Source organism: Petromyzon marinus, chromosome 21 (genome assembly GCF_048934315.1).
Source record: "Petromyzon marinus isolate PM22_M1 ecotype Great Lakes invasive population chromosome 21, UKy_Petmar_22M1.pri1.0, whole genome shotgun sequence".
NCBI lineage: Eukaryota > Metazoa > Chordata > Hyperoartia > Petromyzontiformes > Petromyzontidae > Petromyzon > Petromyzon marinus.
Window position 1 is genome coordinate 4,288,271 of NC_133687.1, and position 19,634 is coordinate 4,307,904.

General features: G+C 56.1%; 1 protein-coding gene across 1 annotated transcript in view; it reads right to left on the reverse strand.

The window, feature by feature from the left end:
• The window catches only part of LOC116937908 (annexin A4-like), a 49,945-nt gene that overhangs the window by 16,742 nt on the left and 13,569 nt on the right, over window positions 1-19,634 (reverse strand). Inside the window, exons 2-11 of the mRNA XM_076068425.1 lie at window positions 17,108-17,158; window positions 16,017-16,089; window positions 15,196-15,290; window positions 12,307-12,420; window positions 11,407-11,497; window positions 10,701-10,779; window positions 5,494-5,551; window positions 5,192-5,285; window positions 4,620-4,715; window positions 763-821 (exon numbers count right to left, since the gene is read on the reverse strand). Coding sequence (XP_075924540.1) covers window positions 763-821; window positions 4,620-4,715; window positions 5,192-5,285; window positions 5,494-5,551; window positions 10,701-10,779; window positions 11,407-11,497; window positions 12,307-12,420; window positions 15,196-15,290; window positions 16,017-16,089; window positions 17,108-17,113 — 765 coding nt within the window. The 5' untranslated portion in view covers window positions 17,114-17,158. The remainder of the gene's footprint in view (window positions 1-762; window positions 822-4,619; window positions 4,716-5,191; window positions 5,286-5,493; window positions 5,552-10,700; window positions 10,780-11,406; window positions 11,498-12,306; window positions 12,421-15,195; window positions 15,291-16,016; window positions 16,090-17,107; window positions 17,159-19,634) is intronic.

Below are 19,634 nucleotides of genomic sequence, written 5' to 3' on the forward strand. Positions count from 1 at the left end.
TGAGGTCCTACCAGGTGAGGCCCCACCAGGTGAGGCCCCACCAGGTGAGGCCCACCAGGTGAGGCCCCACCAGGTGAGGCCCACCAAGTGAGGCCTACCAGGTGAGGCCTCACCAGGTGAGGCCCACCAGGTGAGGCCCTACCAGGTGAAGCCCCACCTGGTGAGGCCCACTGAGCTGTACAGCTGTTTGTCCAGAAGCTGTCACAAACGACGGCTCAACGGAGTGGGCTCATCGCATGGAAATGTACAGCGGCCAAATAACTCAACGCGTGGTGACGTTGAGTCTGGATGTGGAGGGGGGAAACACCGCAGGACCCGGAGGGAAATCCACGCGACCACGGGGAGAGAGAGAGACACGCAAACTCCAAATATAGAGCAGCAGGTGTCAGGGTCGGCATTGCACCCACGACCTCCTGTATACCAGGCGAGGTAGTTAACATCTCATAGCCACCGTGATGATGATGATGATGAGAGAGACGCAAACTCCAAATACACAGCAGGTGTCAGGGTCGGGATCGAACCCACGACCTCCTGTACACCAGGCGAGGTAGTTAACATCTCCTAGCCACCGTGGTGATGATGATGATGATAGAGAGTCAGGGTCGGCATCGAATCCACGACCTCCTGTATACCAGGCGAGGTAGCTAACATCTCCTAGCCACCGGAAAAGTCCCCCCCCCCCCACCACCTCCCGGCACACCACATCAAGAGCACAAGCAAGCCCTGAACTCCCCTCCAGCAGCCAAATTACACGCTCCTCACCTTCATGGCCTTGTAGAGGCGCTCCGCAAAGAAGGCCGGCTTGTCCAGAATGCACTTCACTGTGAGAGGGGGACAGGGAGAGACAGAAATATGTTGTTAAATATTTCATTTAAAAAGGGGGGGGGGGTTTACATAAAGCAAAGCATTGAAAAAAACGAATGATGAACGAAGCAAAGTGCCGACTACACCGAGCATCTTCTTGTTGACTCGGATCGTAAAATAAAAGAGATAGGGGGAGAGGGGGAGAGAGGGAGGGAAGGGAGAGGAGGGAGAGGAGGGAGATAGGGGGCAGGGGGAGAGAGGGAGGGGAGGGAGGGGAGGGAGAGGAGGGAGGGGAGGGAGGGGAGGGAGAGGAGGGAGATAGGGGGCAGGGGGAGAGAGGGGAGGGGAGGGAGGGGAGGGAGAGGAGGGAGGGGAGGGAGACACGGAGATACATGATGCACACTCTTCCCCAATCGTCATCGTCACCATGGTCGATCCACTGCTGGTTGAAGGCCTCCCCAAGCCGCTGCCACCTCTCATGATCCAGCGATGTAACGATCCACCCAGCACCTACCCCTACACCCCTACACCCCTATACACCTACCCCTATACACCTACACCCCCTATACACCTATACCCCTACACCTCCTATACACCTACCCCTATACACCTACCCCTATACACCTACACCCCTACACCCCCTATACACCTACCCCTACACCCCTACACCCCTATACACCTACCCCTATACACCTATACCCCTACACCCCCTATACACCTACACCCCTACACCCCCTATACACCTACCCCTATACACCTACCCTTATACACCTACCCTCCACCCCTATACCCCTACACCCCCTATACACCTACCCCTATACACCTACCCCTATACACCTACCCCTATACACCTACCCTCCACCCCTATACCCCTACCCCCTATACACCTACCCAGTATACACCTACCCCTATACACCTACCCCTATACACCTACCCCTATACACCTACACCCCTACACCCCCTAGTACACCTATACCCCTACACCCCCTATACACCTACCCCTATACACCTACCCCTAAACACCTACCCTCCACCCCTATACCCCTACACCCCCTATACACCTACACCCCCTATACACCTACCCCTGTACACCTATACCCCTACACCCCTTATACACCTATACCTATACACCTACCCCTATACACCTATACCCCTACACCCCCTATACACCTACCCCTATACACCTATACCCCTTTACACCTACCCCTATACACCTACCCCTATACACCTATACCCCTATACACCTATACCTATAACCTACCCTATACACCTACCCTCTACCCCTATACCTCTACCCCCCTATACACCTACCCCTATACACCTACCCTCTACCCCTATACCCCTACACCCCCTATACACCTACCCCTATACACCTACCCCTATACACCTACCCCTATACACCTATACCCCTATACACCTATACCCCCTATACACCTACCCCTATACACCTACCCCTATACACCTACCCTCTACCCCTATACCTCTACACCCCCTATACACCTACCCCTTATATACCTACCCTCTACCCCTATACCCCTACACCCCCTATACACCTACCCCTATACACCTACCCCTATACACCTACCCCTATACACCTATACCCCTACACCTCCTATACACCTACCCTATACACCTACCCTCTACCCCTATACCCCTACACCCCCTATACACCTACCCCTATACACCTACCCCTATACACCTATACCCCTACACCTCCTATACACCTACCCCTACACCTCCTATACATCTACCCCTATACACCTACCCTCCCTATACACCTACCCCTATACACCTACCCTCTACCCCTATACCCCTTATACACCTACCCCTATACACCTACCCCTATACACCTACCCCTATACACCTATACCCCTACACCTCCTATACACCTACCCATATACACCTACCCTCTACCCCTATACCCCTACACCCCCTATACACCTACCCCTATATACCTACCCCTATACACCTACCCTCTACCCCTATACCCCTTATACACCTACCCCTATACACCTACCCCTATACACCTAGCCCTATACACCTAGCCCTATACACCTACCCTCTACCCCTATACGTCTACACTCCCTATACACCTACCCCTATACACCTATACCCCTACACCCCCTATACACCTACCCCTATAAACCTACCCCTATACAGCTACCCCTATACACCTATACCCCTACACCCCCTATACACCTACTCCTACACCCCCTATACACCTACCCCTATACCCCTACACCCCCTATACATCTACCCCTACACTCCCTATACCCCTACACCCCCTATACACCTACCCCTATACCCCTATACCCCTACACCCCCTATACACCTACCCCTACACCCCCTATACACCTACATCCCCTATACACCTATACCCCTATACACCTATACCCTCTATACACCTACCCCTATACACCTACCCTCTACCCCTATACCTCTACACCCCCTATACACCTACCCCTATACACCTACCCTCTACCCATATACCCCTACACCCCCTATACACCTACCCCTATACACCTACCCCTATACACCTACCCCTATACACCTACCCCTATACACCTATACCCCTACACCTCCTATACACCTACCCCTATACACCTACCCTCTACCCCTATACCCCTACACTCCCTATACACCTACCCCTATACACCTGCCCCTATACACCTACCCCTATACACCTACCCCTATACACCTACCCTCTACCCCTATACCCCTATACCCCTATACACCTACCCCTATATACCTACCCCTATACACCTACCCTCTACCCCTATACCCCTTATACACCTACCCCTTATACACCTACCCCTATACACCTAGGCCTATACACCTAGCCCTATACACCTAGCCCTATACACCGACCCTCTACCCCTATACGTCTCCACTCCCTATACACCTACCCCTATACACCTATACCCCTACACCCCCTATACACCTACCCCTACACCCCCTATACCCCTACACCCCCTATACACCTACCCTTATGCACCTACCCCTATACACCTACCCCTATACACCTACCCCTACACCCCTATACACCTACATCCCCTATACACCTATACCCCTATACACCTATACCCTCTATACACCTACCCCTATACACCTACCCTCTACCCCTATACCTCTACACCCCCTATACACCTACCCCTATACACCTACCCTCTACCCATATACCCCTACACCCCCTATACACCTACCCCTATACACCTACCCCTATACACCTACCCCTATACACCTACCCCTATACACCTATACCCCTACACCTCCTATACACCTACCCCTATACACCTACCCTCTACCCCTATACCCCTACACTCCCTATACACCTACCCCTATACACCTGCCCCTATACACCTACCCCTATACACCTACCCTATACACCTACCCTCTACCCCTATCTATACCTCCTATACACCTACCCCTATATACCTACTCCCTATACACCTACCCTCCTTACCCTATACCCCCTTATACACCTACCCCTATACAACCTAGCCCTATACACCTAGCCCTATACACCTAGCCCTATACACCTAGCCCTATACACCGACCCTCTACCCCTATACGTCTCCACTCCCTATACACCTACCCCTATACACCTATACCCCTACACCCCCTATACACCTACCCCTACACCCCCTATACCCCTACACCCCTATACACCTACCCTTATGCACCTACCCCTATACACCTACCCCTATACACCTACCCCTAAACCCCCTATAACACCTACCCCCTACCCTCTACCCCTATACCACCTATACACCTATACCCCTATACCCCCTATACCCCCCCCCCCCCCACCGTACCGATGGCAAGGAGGACGTCCTCGAAGTCCCCGGAGGTCTCACTGCGGAGCTCCTCAATGATCGACTTCCCAGCCACGTCCTTGTAGATCTCAAACACTGCGACACCAGGAGGCGGGGTGCAGAATGGGGCGCGGGGGGAGATGGGAGGGGTTACAGGGGGAGGGGTTACAGGGGGAGGGCCACAGGGGAGGGGTTACAGGGGGAGGGGTTACAGGGGGAGGGTTACAGGGGGAGGGGTTACAGGGGGGAGGGGTCGTGGGGGGTGAGGGGTCGTGAGGGAGGGTCGTGGGGGGAGGGTCGTGGAGGGTCGTGGGGAGGGGTCGTGGTGGGGAGGGGTCGTGAGGGAGGGTCGTGGGGAAGGGTCGTGGGTGGGAGGGGTCGTGGGTGGGAGGGGTCGTGGGTGGGAGGGGTCGTGGGGGGGAGGGGTCGTGGGGGGGGGGGGAGGGGTCGTGGGGGGAGGGGAGGGGGTCGTGGGGGAGGGGAGGGGGTCCGTGGGGGAGGGGTCGTGGGGGAGGGGTCGTGGGGGAGGGGAGGGGTCTAGTCACGGGGGGTGGTGAGGTGTGAGTGGCCACCTCTTTGAGGTGGTGCGTGACTGCGGGAGCACAGGATCATGATGAAGGTTGACTCGTCCGTACCCAGTTTGTCCTCCCCGGCCAGGTACAGTCCCTGCCAGGGTCACGGGGTCATTCCGGGCACGGGGGTTCAAACGTCAAGTGGATGTGCTGCTGATGCTACTGCTGCTGCTGATGATGCTGCTGCTGCTGGATGGTGCTGCTGATGATGATGATGCTGCTGATGATGATGGTGCTGCTGCTGATGATGGTGCCACTGCTGCTGCTACTGCTGCTGACGATGGTAGCCGATGATGACCGACCTCTGCGTCCTGGCTTGCGAGTTCCTCGTCCACGTCGTCCCCCCTCGTCTCTGTTCGCCTGCGATTCACATCGTCATCATCGCCATCATCATCGTCATCATCATCGTCATAATCATCGTCATAATCATCGTCATGCTCGTCATCGTCATGCTCGTCATCATCGTCATCATCATCGTCATCGTCATGCTCGTCATCATCATCATCGTCATGCTCGTCATCATCGTCGTCATCATCGTCGTCATGCTCGTCATCGTCATCGTCATCATCGTCGTCATCATCATCGTCATCATCATCGTCATGCTCGTCATCGTCATGATCGTCGTCGTAGTCATCATCGTCATGATCGTCATGATCGTCATCATCCTCCCTCGCAGGCTGAAGGCGCAGCCCCGCCGCGAGTGTTCGCCCAGGAGTCGCTGCCGGCGGTAACGGCCTCCGCCACAGAGGCCGCTACGGCGTGGCCACTCGGCCGACTCTCCCGAGCCAGCAACGTCTCGGGGTGAGAGGCGGGGAGTGACCCCCACTTCACCACCACCACCACTAGCGGGGTGGTTGAACCCATGACACTGGGGGGGGGGGGGCTGTAAATAAACTCGCCGGGCCGGGAGAGACGACATCGAACCCGTGCAGGGTGGCGAGTCCAATCCGGGTGCTGCTGACCGTCACCTGCCCCTCCCACCCCCCTCCGTGCGCTAAAGCCTCCTCCCGTGAGAGGTCATCGCCGGCGTCGCACGAGCCAGGGGTCGTCGGCAGCCTGCGGCCCTGTGACTGACCCCCCACCCCCACCCCAACCCCCACCCCCCCACGTCTTTGCGAGCGGCCAAAGACGCAAATCTTGAACGTCATTTTTGACGTGAACGGTAACATGAACTATTAAGCATGGCAGGGAAATGGGGGGGGAGGGGGGGGGTCACGATGGAGTGACACAATGTACGGCAGTTAAACTTGTACTTGTGGAAGATAACTAAGCGGTGGAGAGGGGAGGGGGGATTAACTAAATAGACGCAGTTTATTGTTTGTTTAAGTCCAGGACGTGTTTGGCATCTGCCGTGTTTTGGGTACAAGGAGCTCAGCGTGTGGTGCGGCTCTCGAAATATTTTTTTTGTAAAAGACAAAAAGACAATCGCTCATCTTCCTCTTCTATACCATTTGGTTCTTTCGGTAAAGTCACGTAGATAGAAATATAAACAACATGAAACAAAAATGAAAACAACTAAATTAAATCGCGACGCTTCGGAGGCAACGCACTTCCTTCCGAAACGTCGTGATCACCACCGGTCAACATCATCATCATCATCGTCAACATCACCACGGTCAACAATCACCATCATCGTCAACATCACCACCATCGTCAACATCAGCTTCAACATCACCATCGGTCAACATCACCACCGTCAACATCACCACCGTCAACATCACAATCGTCAACATCACCACCGTCAACATCACCATCATCGTCCAACATCACCACCGTCAACATCACCATCGTCACATCACCACCGTCCAACATCACCATCATCATCACAGTCACCACCGTCAACATCATCATCGTCAACATCACCATCATCGTCAACATCACCATCATCGTCAACATCACCATCGTCAACATCACCATCGTCAGCATCACAATCGTCAACATCACCATCGTCCACATCACCATCGTCAACATCACCACCGTCAACATCACCACCATCGTCAACATCACCACCATCGTCAACATCACCACCGTCAACATCACCATCGTCAAAATCACCACCGTCAAAATCACCACCGTCAACATCACCATCGTCAACATCACCATCGTCAACATCACCATCGTCAACATCACCACCGTCAACATCACCACCGTCAACATCACCACCATCGTCAACATCACCACCGTCAACATCACCATCGTCAAAATCACCACCGTCAAAATCACCACCGTCAACATCACCATCGTCAACATCATCACCGTCGACATCACCATCGTCGACATCACCACCGTCAACATCACCACCGTCCACATCACCATCGTCAATATCACCACCGTCAACATCACCACCGTCAACATCACCACCGTCAACATCACCATCGTCAACATCACCATCGTCAACATCACCACCGTCAACATCACCACCGTCAACATCATCACCGTCAACATCACCATCGTCAACATCACCACCGTCAACATCACCACCGTCAACATCACCACCGTCAACATCACCACCGTCAACATCACCATCGTCAACATCACCACCGTCAACATCACCACCGTCAACATCATCACCGTCAACATCACCACCGTCAACATCACCATCGTCAACATCACCACCGTCAACATCACCACCGTCAACATCACCATCGTCAACATCACCACCGTCAACATCACCATCGTCAACATCACCACCGTCAACATCACCACCGTCAACATCACCATCGTCAACATCACCACCGTCAACATCACCACCGTCAACATCACCATCGTCAACATCACCACCGTCAACATCACCACCGTCAACATCACCATCGTCAACATCACCATCGTCAACATCACCATCGTCAACATCATCACCGTCAACATCACCATCGTCAACATCATCACCGTCGACATCACCATCGTCGACATCACCACCGTCAACATCACCACCGTCCACATCACCATCGTCAATATCACCACCGTCAATATCACCACCGTCAACATCACCACCGTCAACATCACCACCACCGTCAACATCACCACCGTCAACATCACCACCATCAACATCACCACCGTCAACATCACCACCGTCAACATCACCACCGTCAACATCACCACCGTCAACATCACCACCGTCAACATCACCACCGTCAACATCACCGCCGTCAACATCACCACCGTCAACATCACCACCGTCAACATCACCATCGTCAATATCGTCACCGTCAACATCGCCACCGTCAACATCACAATCGTCAACATCACCATCTTGCCGATGTGTTTGCTCCGACTCGGTGTGCTAGACCATAGTATTTAATTTTATTTTCTACCTACGTGATGACTTTACCGAGAGAACCAAAGAGTACGGATTCCTGCCGTCACCAAAGCTTCAAATCAACATTCATCATCATCATCTTCTTCTTCGAATAATATTGGTCGCGAAAGCCTACGTGTTAAACTTCTTCTTTGACAAGTTTGCAGACGCGATCTTCGAGACAAACCAATGCCCTCCGCTTACACGCAGACAAGGGGGGATCCCACGTGTCGCATTAACAGACTGTTGGGGCAAATGCTGTTCGCGAGTAGTGCCTATGAAGGCCGGCACAGCACGAGAGGGACGTGGGTGGCCAGCAACCATGCCCGGCCGCCTTTGTCTCCCTCGTGGTGATCTTTACACACCCGCACTAGGCGACTCAATTTGAGTGCACCTAGGGGAGGCCCAGAATCCGTTCAGACAATGATCGCCACTGGTGTTGGTGGCCATGAGCGGGAATCGAAGGAACTCGGGTCGCCGGGTTCATAGCCCGGCAAGAAGGACGACACTACTGCTCGCCACGCGTAAGTACACACACACACGTGCACGCTGTGTGAGTCTATGGTCTCTGTGTGAGTCTATGGGTCTTTGTGTGAGTCTATGGGCCTCTGTGTGAGCCGATGGATGTCCGTATGGGTCTCTGTGTGAGTCTGTGGGTATCTGTGTGAGTCTATGGGTCTTTGTGTGAGTCTGTGGGTCTCTGTGTGGGTCTATGGGTCTCTGTGTGAGTCTATGGGTCTCTGTGTGATACTATGGGTCTCTGTGTGAGCCTATGGGTCTCTGTGTGAGCCGATGGATGTCTGTATGGGTCTCTGTATGGGTCTCTGTGTGAGTCTGTGGGTCTCTGTGTGAGTCTATGGGTCTTTGTGTGAGTCCGTGAGCCTCTGTGTGAGTCTATGGGTCTCTGTGTGAGTCTATGGGTCTCTGTGTGAGTCTATGGGTCTCTGTGTGAGTCTGTGGCTCTCTGTGTGAGTCTATGGGTCTCTGTGTGAGTCTATGGCTCTCTGTATGAGTCTATGGGTCTCTGTGTGAGCCTATGGGTCTCTGTGCGAGTCTATGGGCCACTCTGCGAGCCTATGGGTCTCTGTGTGAGCCTATGGCTCTCTGTGCGAGTCTATGGGTCTCTGTGCGAGCCTATGGGTCTCTGTGTGAGTCTATGGCTCTCTGTGCGAGTCTATGGGTCTCTGTGCGAGCCTATGGGTCTCTGTGTGAGTATATGGGGCTCTGTGTGAGTCTATGGGTCTCTGTGTGAGCCTATGGCTCTCTGTGTGAGCCTATGGCTCTCTGTGCGAGTCCTATGGGTCTCTGTGCGAGTCTATGGCTCTCTGTGTGAGTCTATGGGTCTCTGTGCGAGTCTATGGCTCTCTGTGCGAGCCGATGGATGTCTGTATGGGTCTCTGTATGGGTCTCTGTATGAGTCTGTGGGTCTCTGTGTGAGTCTATGGGTCTCTGTGGGAGTCTATGGGTCTCTGTGTGAGTCCGTGAGTCTCTGTGTGAGTCTATGGGTCTCTGTGCGAGCCGATGGGTCTCTGTGCGAGCCTATGGGTCTCTGTGTGAGTCTATGGCTCTCTGTGCGAGTCTATGGGTCTCTGTGTGAGTCTATGGCTCTCTGTGTGAGTCTATGGGTCTCTGTGCGAGTCTATGGGTCTCTGTGTGAGTCCGTGAGTCTCTGTGTGAGTCTATGGGTCTCTGTGTGAGTCTATGGCTCTCTGTGTGAGTCTATGGGTCTCTGTATGAGTCTATGGGTCTCTGTGCGAGTCTATGGGTCTCTGTATGAGTCTATGGGTCTCTGTGCGAGTCTATGGGTCTCTGTATGAGTCTATGGGTCTCTGTGCGAGTCTATGGGTCTCTGTGTGGTGAGTCCATCGACCACAACGTGAGTCTCGGTGGTTGGGACTGAAACCCGGATTCGAACGAATGGATCTCAGGGCTGCCAGCTCTGCATCTCTCTTCTAATGTCAGCTTACCGTGAGTGGGGAGACCAGGGCTAACGTCAGCTTACCGTGAGTGGGGAGACCAGGGGCTGATGTCAGCTTACCGTGAGTGGGGAGACCAGGGCTAACGTCAGCTTACCGGTGAGTGGGGAGACCAGGGCTAACGTCAGCTTTACCGTGAGTGGGGAGACCAGGGCTAACGTCAGCTTACCGTGAGTGGGGAGACCAGGGCTGATGTCAGCTTACCGTGAGTGGGGAGACAGGGCTGATGTCAGCTTACCGTGAGTAGGGAGACCAGGACTCTCTGGAAGAGCCCGATGTTTCCCCCATGATGTCTTCCTCCAGGGACGAGCCGTACTCTGGACGTGCCAAAACCACGCGGACAAGGGTGACGAGACGGGGTGTTGGTTACCGCGCCTCCGGGTTCCGCAGGTCCCCGAGACATCCGGGGACCCAGTCCCCGTCATCGGCGAGTGCCTCCGGCAGCCGAGGCTGCTGGGTCGTGCAGCTCGTGTGCCCGGACCCCCGCACGCCCGAGCAGCTTCCGTTTGGCACGGATTAGAGGGGGCAGCTAGACGGGAGCGACACGTGCTGGAGAAGAGATGGGGCTGATGCGGTACAGGGGGAGGACGTGGAGCTGAGCGGGGCTTGACGGTTTGTCAAGCACGCTCAGCTCCAGTGTCAAGATCGGCCTCCGTGGAGGATGAGGCTCGCGGAGCACGCTGCTGCTGCTGCTGCTGCTGGGCAGTTGGAGGCAGTCGCCCTCCAGCAACAGCGCTGGGCAGAGAAGCGACGCTCGCAACGACGAGCGGAGCGCCGGGCAGATAAAACGCAGAGAGGTTGGCACAGTGGGGTACATAGGTGGCGCATCTACCAGTCGTCTCAGTTCACCAATAGCACCTAGCTATGTCCCGTGACCTCCTGCACCCAGCCTGGCACAGGCGGTGCATCTGCAAGTGAAGGGGTGGAGCCGTCCCCACCATCACCTCGCTGGTAAGCGGCGCAGAGCTCCAACATCTCCGCGTTGTTCCTTGAGGCCAGGATCTCAATGAGGCACTTCTCATCCGTGCCAGCTCCCTGCGTGCACGCGCACGCACACACGCACGCACGCACACACACGCACGCACGCACGCACACATGCACACGCACGCATACACAGACACACACGTACACACACGTGCATGCACGCACACACGCATACACAGACACACACGCACACACGTGCACGCGCACATACACACGCGTGCACACATATGCACACACACACAGACACACCCGTAGACACACGTGCACGCACACACACAGACACACAGGTGCACACACATGCACGCACACACAGACACAGGTTCACACACACGTGCACGCACACACACAAACACACACGCACATACACGTGCACGCACACACAGACATACACGTACACACACGTGCACGCAAATACAGACACACACGTTTACGTACATACAGACACACACGTGCACACACATGCACGCACACACACACACGTGCACATGCATGCACGAACACACACGCACACACACACACAGACACACGCGTACACACAGTGAGTACACAAACACACACACACGCACACGCGCGCCCCCCACCCAACACACCACACTCCCCTCCCCACCTCAGCTCCCTCCCAGAGCCCCCCCTCGCCTGTCTCATCATCCAAGGCAGCCCCCTACACACCACGCGCACAAAGACAAAGGTCCCACCGTGTAGCCTTCGCAGACTGCTGGGGCAAGTGCTGTTCGCGAGCGGCACCTACGGGAAGTCCGGAGCGGCGCACGAGGTGGGTGGGTGGCCAGCACCACGCCCGGCCGCCTTTGTCTCCCCGGTAGCTCCCCACTCACAACACCCCCCCCCCCGCCCCGACTCACCCGCATGGCCCCCTTGAGCTGCTTGGCAGCGTAGACGAGCGGGGGGTCAAACAGCGCCACGATCAGCGTCTCGAACCAGCCCGAGAGCTCCGACTTGAGGTCGGACAGCAGGTCCTGGACGTCGCAACGCACACACACACACACGCACACACACGCACACACACACACGTACACACACACACGCGCACACACGCACACACGCACACGCGCACACACGCACACACACACACGCGCACACGTACACACACACACACACGTACACACACACACGTACACACACACACACACGTACACACACACACGTACACACGCACACACACGTACACACACACGTACACACGCACACACACGTACACACACACACGCACACACACACACACACACACGTACACACACACACACACGTACACACACGCACACACACACACACACGCACACACACACACACACGTACACACACACACACACGTACACACACACACACACGTACACACACACACACACGTACACACACACACGCACACACACGTACACGTACACACACACACACGCACACACACACACGCACACACACACGTACACACACGTACACACACGCGCACACACACACACACACGTACACACACACACGTACACACACACACACACGTACACACACACGTACACACACACGTACACACACGTACACACACACACGTACACACACACGCACACACACACGTACACACACACGTACACACACACGTACACACACACGTACACACACACACGTACACACACACGTACACACACACACACGTACACACACACGTACACACACACACGTACACACACACACGTACACACACACACGCGCACACGTACACACACGTGCACGCAAATACAGACACACACACGCGGACACACACACACACACACACGTGCACGCACACACACAAACACACACGCACATCCACGTGCATGCACACACAGACACACACGTACAAACACATGCACGCACATACAGACACACACGTTTATGCACATACAGACGCACACGTGCACACACTTGAACGCACACACGCACACACACACGTACACACACGTACACACACGCACACACACACACACGTACACACACGTGCACGCAAATACAGACACACACACGCGCACACATGCACGTACACACACACGTGCGCGCACATACAGACACACACGTACACACACGTTCACGCACAGACACACACGTGCGCATGCATGCACGCACACACGCACACATACACACAGACACACGCGTACACACAGTGAGTTAACCGCAGAGCTTGTGCCAGGCTAGGTGCACGAGGTCACGGGGACAGACCCAGGTGCTGTTGGTTGACTGCTGTGCCAGGCTAGGTGCACGAGGTCACGGGGACAGACCCAGGTGTATTGGTTGACTGCTGTGCCAGGCTAGGTGCACGAGGTCACGGGGACAGACCCAGGTGTATTGGTTGACTGCTGTGCCAGGCTAGGTGCACGAGGTCACGGGGACACACCCAGGTGCTGTTGGTTGACTGCTGTGCCAGGCTAGGTGCACGAGGTCACGGGGACACACCCAGGTGCTGTTGGTTGACTGTTGTGCCAGGCTAGGTGGACGAGGTCACGGGGACAGACCCAGGTGGTATTAGTTGACTGCTGTGCCAGGCTAGGTGCACGAGGTCACGGGGACAGACCCAGGTGCTGTTGGTTGACTGCTGTGCCAGGCTAGGTGCACGAGGTCACGGGGACACACCCAGGTGGTATTGATTGACTGCTGTGCCAGGCTAGGTGCACGAGGTCACGGGGACAGACCCAGGTGCTGTTGGTTGACTGCTGTGCCAGGCTAGGTGCACGAGGCCCAGGCACCCCCTGTGCTTTCCACTGCGCGAAAACTCGCTGCGTTGTAATCGCCCGTGAGGGTCGCTCACACATTCACACAAAGACACAGCTGCCCCGTGTAGCCTTCAACAGACCCTTGGGGCAAGTGCCGTCAGCGAGTAGCAACTATCAAGGCCGGCAGGGTACACTGGGCGGTGAGTGGCCAGCACCGTTCCCGGCCGCCTTTGTCTCCCCGGTGATGATGTTTACTCTCTGCACCAGACACAGGCCTGGGACCGAGTTCAGATAATCGTCACCGATCTTGGCCGTGAGCGGGAATCAAACTCGGGCACCCAGGAACCTCGAATAACAAAAAAACACGAGGGGACATCACCACTCAAAGCCCCACACAGATGGATTCACGAATTCTGATAGCACACTCATTCTCCTCACCCCCCCCCACATCCTTCACCACCTCACCCTGCTCACCCTCACGCCTCACCTCTTCACTCTCACGCCTCATCTCGCTCACCACCACGATAACGCCTCACCCTGCTCACCCGGCTAACACTCACCCACTCACCACTCACCATACCCATCCTCACCCAACTCACCCTCATCTCCACCCCTCACCATGCTCACCCTTACGCCCCTCACCCCCCTTGCCCCACTTACCGTCACCCCACTTAACCCTCGCTACATCACCCCTCACCTTCCTCACCCCGCTCACCCTCACCCCTCACCCCTCACCCCACTCCCCCTCACTACATTCACCCCTCACCCAGCTCACCCTCACCCCACTCCCCACCTCGCCCTCACCACATTCACCCCTCACCCAGCTCACCCTCACCCCACTCCCCACCTCGCCCTCACCACATTCACTCGACTTCCTCACCTCGCTCTCTCGCACCCTCACGCCTCGCTCCTGACACCCCCCTCCCCTCCCCTCCTCCCTCCTCCCCCTCCACCCCTCCTCCACCCTCCTCCCCCCTCCACCCCTCCCCCTCCTACCCCACCCTCCCCTCCCCCCTCCACCCCTCCCCCCTCATCCTCCCCCTCCCCCTCCCCCCTCACCTTGCCGTAGAGAGTCTTGAACACCACTGCCACCTGCTGCCGCTGGGCGTTGGAGCGGTGCGTCACCACGTCGATGATCGCCTGCTCGTCCGTGCCTGTGGGGGGGGGGGGGCACGGGGGGGGGCACGGGGTGGGGGGCACGGGGTGGGGGGCACGGGGTGGGGTCAATGACAATAGCTGTTACGAAAAGTAAAAAAAAGAACAATCAAATAAAATTAATATTAAGATTTTTCCACTGATCTGCGTTATAAATGTAATTTCTGTACGATTCCAATCATTTTTATCGTCAAGATCGCCAAATGCAGGGAGAGACGAGAGGTGAGGCGGCGACGAGCTCAGCCTCCCCTCTGATTGCGCAACCCCTCAGTAACTGGGTAAGCGCGTGCCTGTTACTATCTCTCTGTATGTCACCAATGTAATTTTTGTAGACCCCTTCATTTCACGTCCTCGCCTTCCATACTCCAGGTTAACTTATTTCACGTGCGTGTATAAAGATATTTAGGCCCGCTTGGTCTCGTCACGAAGCTGCAATGAAAAAGCACCAGGGGAGGCAGCTATCACATCTGCCTCACTGAGGGGGACAGTGAGGACACGCCCCCCTCAGTGAGGCCACGCCCCCTCAGTGAGGCCACGCCCCCCTCAGTGAGGCCACGCCCCCTTCAGTGCGTTAATCGGGCACCTGATACTTGCCAGTGCCTCCCCAGCCAATGAGCTCGCCGCACGTCACTGGTGTGAGTGTTGATTGTGTGTAGTGTAGGTGTAGGGTGTTGTGTGAGTGTAAGGTGGATGCGGCGAGGCCGTAGGGGTGAGGGTCCCCTCACCGAACCCCTTCATCGCCTTCCGCAGGGCCTTGGCGTCGCTCTCTGGGTCAAAGCCCTCGAAGTCCAGCACGGTCTGAGCCACAACGGACGACCGGGGGAGGTGTGGTGAGTGGTGAGGCGTGGTGAGTGATGGGGCGTGGTGAGTGGTGAGGCGTGGTGAGTGATGGGGCGTGGTGAGTGGTGAGGCGTGGTGAGTGGTGAGTGGTGGGGCGTGGTGAGTGGTGAGGTGTGGTGAGTGGTGAGGCGTGGTGAGTGGTGGGGCGTGGTGAGTGGTGAGGCGTGGTGAGTGATAGGGTGTGGTGAGTGGTGGGGAGTGGTGAGTGGTGGGGTGTGGTGAGTGATGGGGAGTGGTGAGTGGTGGGGTGTGGTGAGTGATGGGGAGTGGTGAGTGGTGGGGAGTGGTGAGTGGTGGGGAGTGGTGAGTGGTGAGGTGTGGTGAGTGGTGAGGCGTAGTGAGTGGTGGGGTGTGGTGAGTGGTGGGGCGTGGTGAGTGGTGGGGAGTGGTGAGTGGTGGGGAGTGGTGAGTGGTGGGGAGTGGTGAGTGGTGGGGTGTGGTGAGTGATGGGGAGTGGTGAGTGGTGGGGAGTGGTGAGTGGTGGGGAGTGGTGAGTGGTGAGGTGTGGTGAGTGGTGAGGCGTAGTGAGTGGTGGGGTGTGGTGAGTGGTGGGGCGTGGTGGGGTGTGGTGAGTGATGGGGAGTGGTGAGTGGTGGGGAGTGGTGGGGCGTGGTGAGTGTTGGGGCGTGGTGAGCGATGGGGCGTGGTGAGCGTTGGGGTGTGGTGAGTGGTGTGGTGAGAGTTGGGGTGTGGTGGGGTGTGGTGAGTGTTGGGGTGTGGTGGGGTGTGGTGAGTGATGGGGTGTGGTGAGTGGTGAGTGGTGGGGTGTGGTGAGTGGTGAGTGGTGGGGTGTGGTGAGTGGTGAGTGGTGGGGTGTGGTGAGTGATGGGGTGTGGTGAGTGGTGAGTGATGGGGTGTGGTGAGTGGTGAGTGGTGGGGTGTGGTGAGTGGTGAGTGGTGGGGTGTGGTGAGTGATGGGGTGTGGTGAGTGGTGAGGTGTGGTGAGTGGTGAGCTGACATTTTAACTCGCACTCACCGCCATGCTGTCTTTCCTGTGAACTCAGTCGTGACCTCGTGACCCAATGACCTGGAAGAGTTAATTAAAGGGGAGGAGCCACGCCACAGTTCAGGGGTCAAGACTTCAATGATATCAGGCTGAGCTGACCTAGGAGGGGCCCACCCCAGCTGACATCGTCATGATCATCAGCCAAGGTCTATGCACTGCTGGATGAAGGCCGCCAACTCTCTCACGATCCAGCAGCTACGCACTTCAACACGCACCCAGAGTCCAAATTTGTATTCATGCTGGAGGAATCCGATGAGCTATAAAGCTCTTTTTCACAGATGTCCGGTAGGGGCGGGTAAGAACGTTACAACAACAAACGGTAGCAAAGACACGATCGGAGTGCAGAGTACAATAAAGGTTAATACATCACCTAATCACACACAAATCAAACGAAGCCATCCCCATCCTACCAGGCAGAGCCCACTGAGGTATGAACCTGAGTGGGTGAGAGTGATGGGGTGGGTGGCCAGCGCCACGCCCAGCCGCCTTTGTCTCCCCGATGGTGATGTTTCATCCACCACACCAGGTACTCATTTGAGGCCAAGTGGAGGGGTTACCAGCCCCTCGCACCCGTCCAGAGGGCCCCATGTGGCCACTGTGGTGGTTACTAACGCCATGAAGGGAATGGCCAATCTAAATTGGCTCTCTACCCACGGCACTGCCCACCACAGCGTCGCCGCCCGGCACCACGAGGAGGTAGGGAGGGTTGTTTTATGCCGGACAAGACAAAGTTCCCCCGTGTAGCCTTAACAGACTGTAGGGGCAAGTGCTGTTAGCGAGCAGCACCTGTGAAGGCCGGGACGAGCCACGAGGGGGTGGGTGGCCAGCACCACGCCCGACCGCCTTTGTCTCCCTAGTGGCGATGTTTACACACCGCACCAGGTACTCATTTGAGGCCGAGTCGATGTAGGGGAGGCCCAGTACCGGTTCAGAAAATCGTCACTGGTGTTGGCCGTGAGCGGGAATCGAACCCGGGTCGCCAGGTTCATAGCGCAGCGTAGCGCTAACCGCTACACTATCGCTCCCCACACACACACACGTACACACTGACACACTGCCACACACTCACACACTGAGACACTCAAACACACACTCACACACTGAGACACTCAAACACACACTGACACACTCACACACTCTCACACACTGACACACTGCCACACACTCACACACTCAAACACACACACACTGACACACACTCACACACTTAGACACTCAAACACACACTCACACACTGAGACACTCGCACACTGACACACACTCACACACTGACACACAACAACAACAACAACAACCGCCATTCGCCACTAAGTGGCGGTGACGTCACCACGACGCTTGTGCCAGGCTATGTGCACCCTGAGGCCACGTGAAGTGTCGAACGCCCGCTGGCAGGAGGTCACGGGGCAGACCCAGGTGCCACGGGTCGACTGACTGAGATGACTGGCTGATGCACCACCTGTGCCCCCTACTGTGCCAACCTGCTGTGCTTTAGCCACCCGGCGCTCCGCTCGCTGTTGTGAGCGTCGCTCCTCCGCCCTCCGTTGTTGTTGGAGGGCGACTGCCTCCAACTGCCCAGTAGCATCCTTCACGAGCCTCCTCCACAGAGGCCGATCTTGACACCGCTGGTACCAGTCATCGGCAAGTCCACTCAGCTCCACGTCCTCCTGTACCACATCACTCCATCTCTTCTCTAGCCCGTGCCGCGCCCGCTTAGCCCCCTCAATCCGGCCAAACAAAAGCTGTTTCGGCATGCGGTGGCTGGGCATGCGGGCTACATGACCCAGCCATCGCAGCCTTGCCTGCCGGAGGAGCTCACCGATGGGACCCTGCCCAGATCTTTCAAGGATTTGTGAGCTCCTCACACAATCCAGTCTGGTTAAACCCAGGATGGATCGTAGGCAGGTCAGCCTAAATGTTTCTAACCGGCGAAGATGTTCCATTAGGGGGGTCCACGTTTCGCAAGCGTAGAGAAGGGAGGGAATGACCGTGGCCGAGAAGACCTGTAGCTTAGTGCGGAGCGACAGACCAGGTAGCTTCCACACAGCGTTACGCAACCGATGAAAAGATATTGCCGCTCGACTGATTCGGAGTGAGACCTCTGCTGTTAAACTGGAGCCAGTCATAAGCACACTGCCCAGGTATGGGAAACTCTCCACTCTCTCCACAACTGCCCCATCACCGATTGGGAGTTGTGGGGGTGGAGTGTCCGATGGTACAAAATACCCAGGCAGGTGCTTAGTTTTGGTGGGGCTGATGGTAAGGCCCCACCTCTTAGTGGCACGCTCCAGTCTCAGCAGCAGCGTCTCCAACTCCTCCTCTGACTGAGCAGCTATTACCAAGTCATCAGCATACATAACGTGGTTGAGCAATAGGGAGCCATCCCTTGACCGCACCCGGGCATCGATTAGCCTCCCATTATATCTGTACCATATGGAGATTCCCCCGGTACAGCTATTGAAGGCTTCACGAACTACGTGGTCAAAATAGATGTTAAATA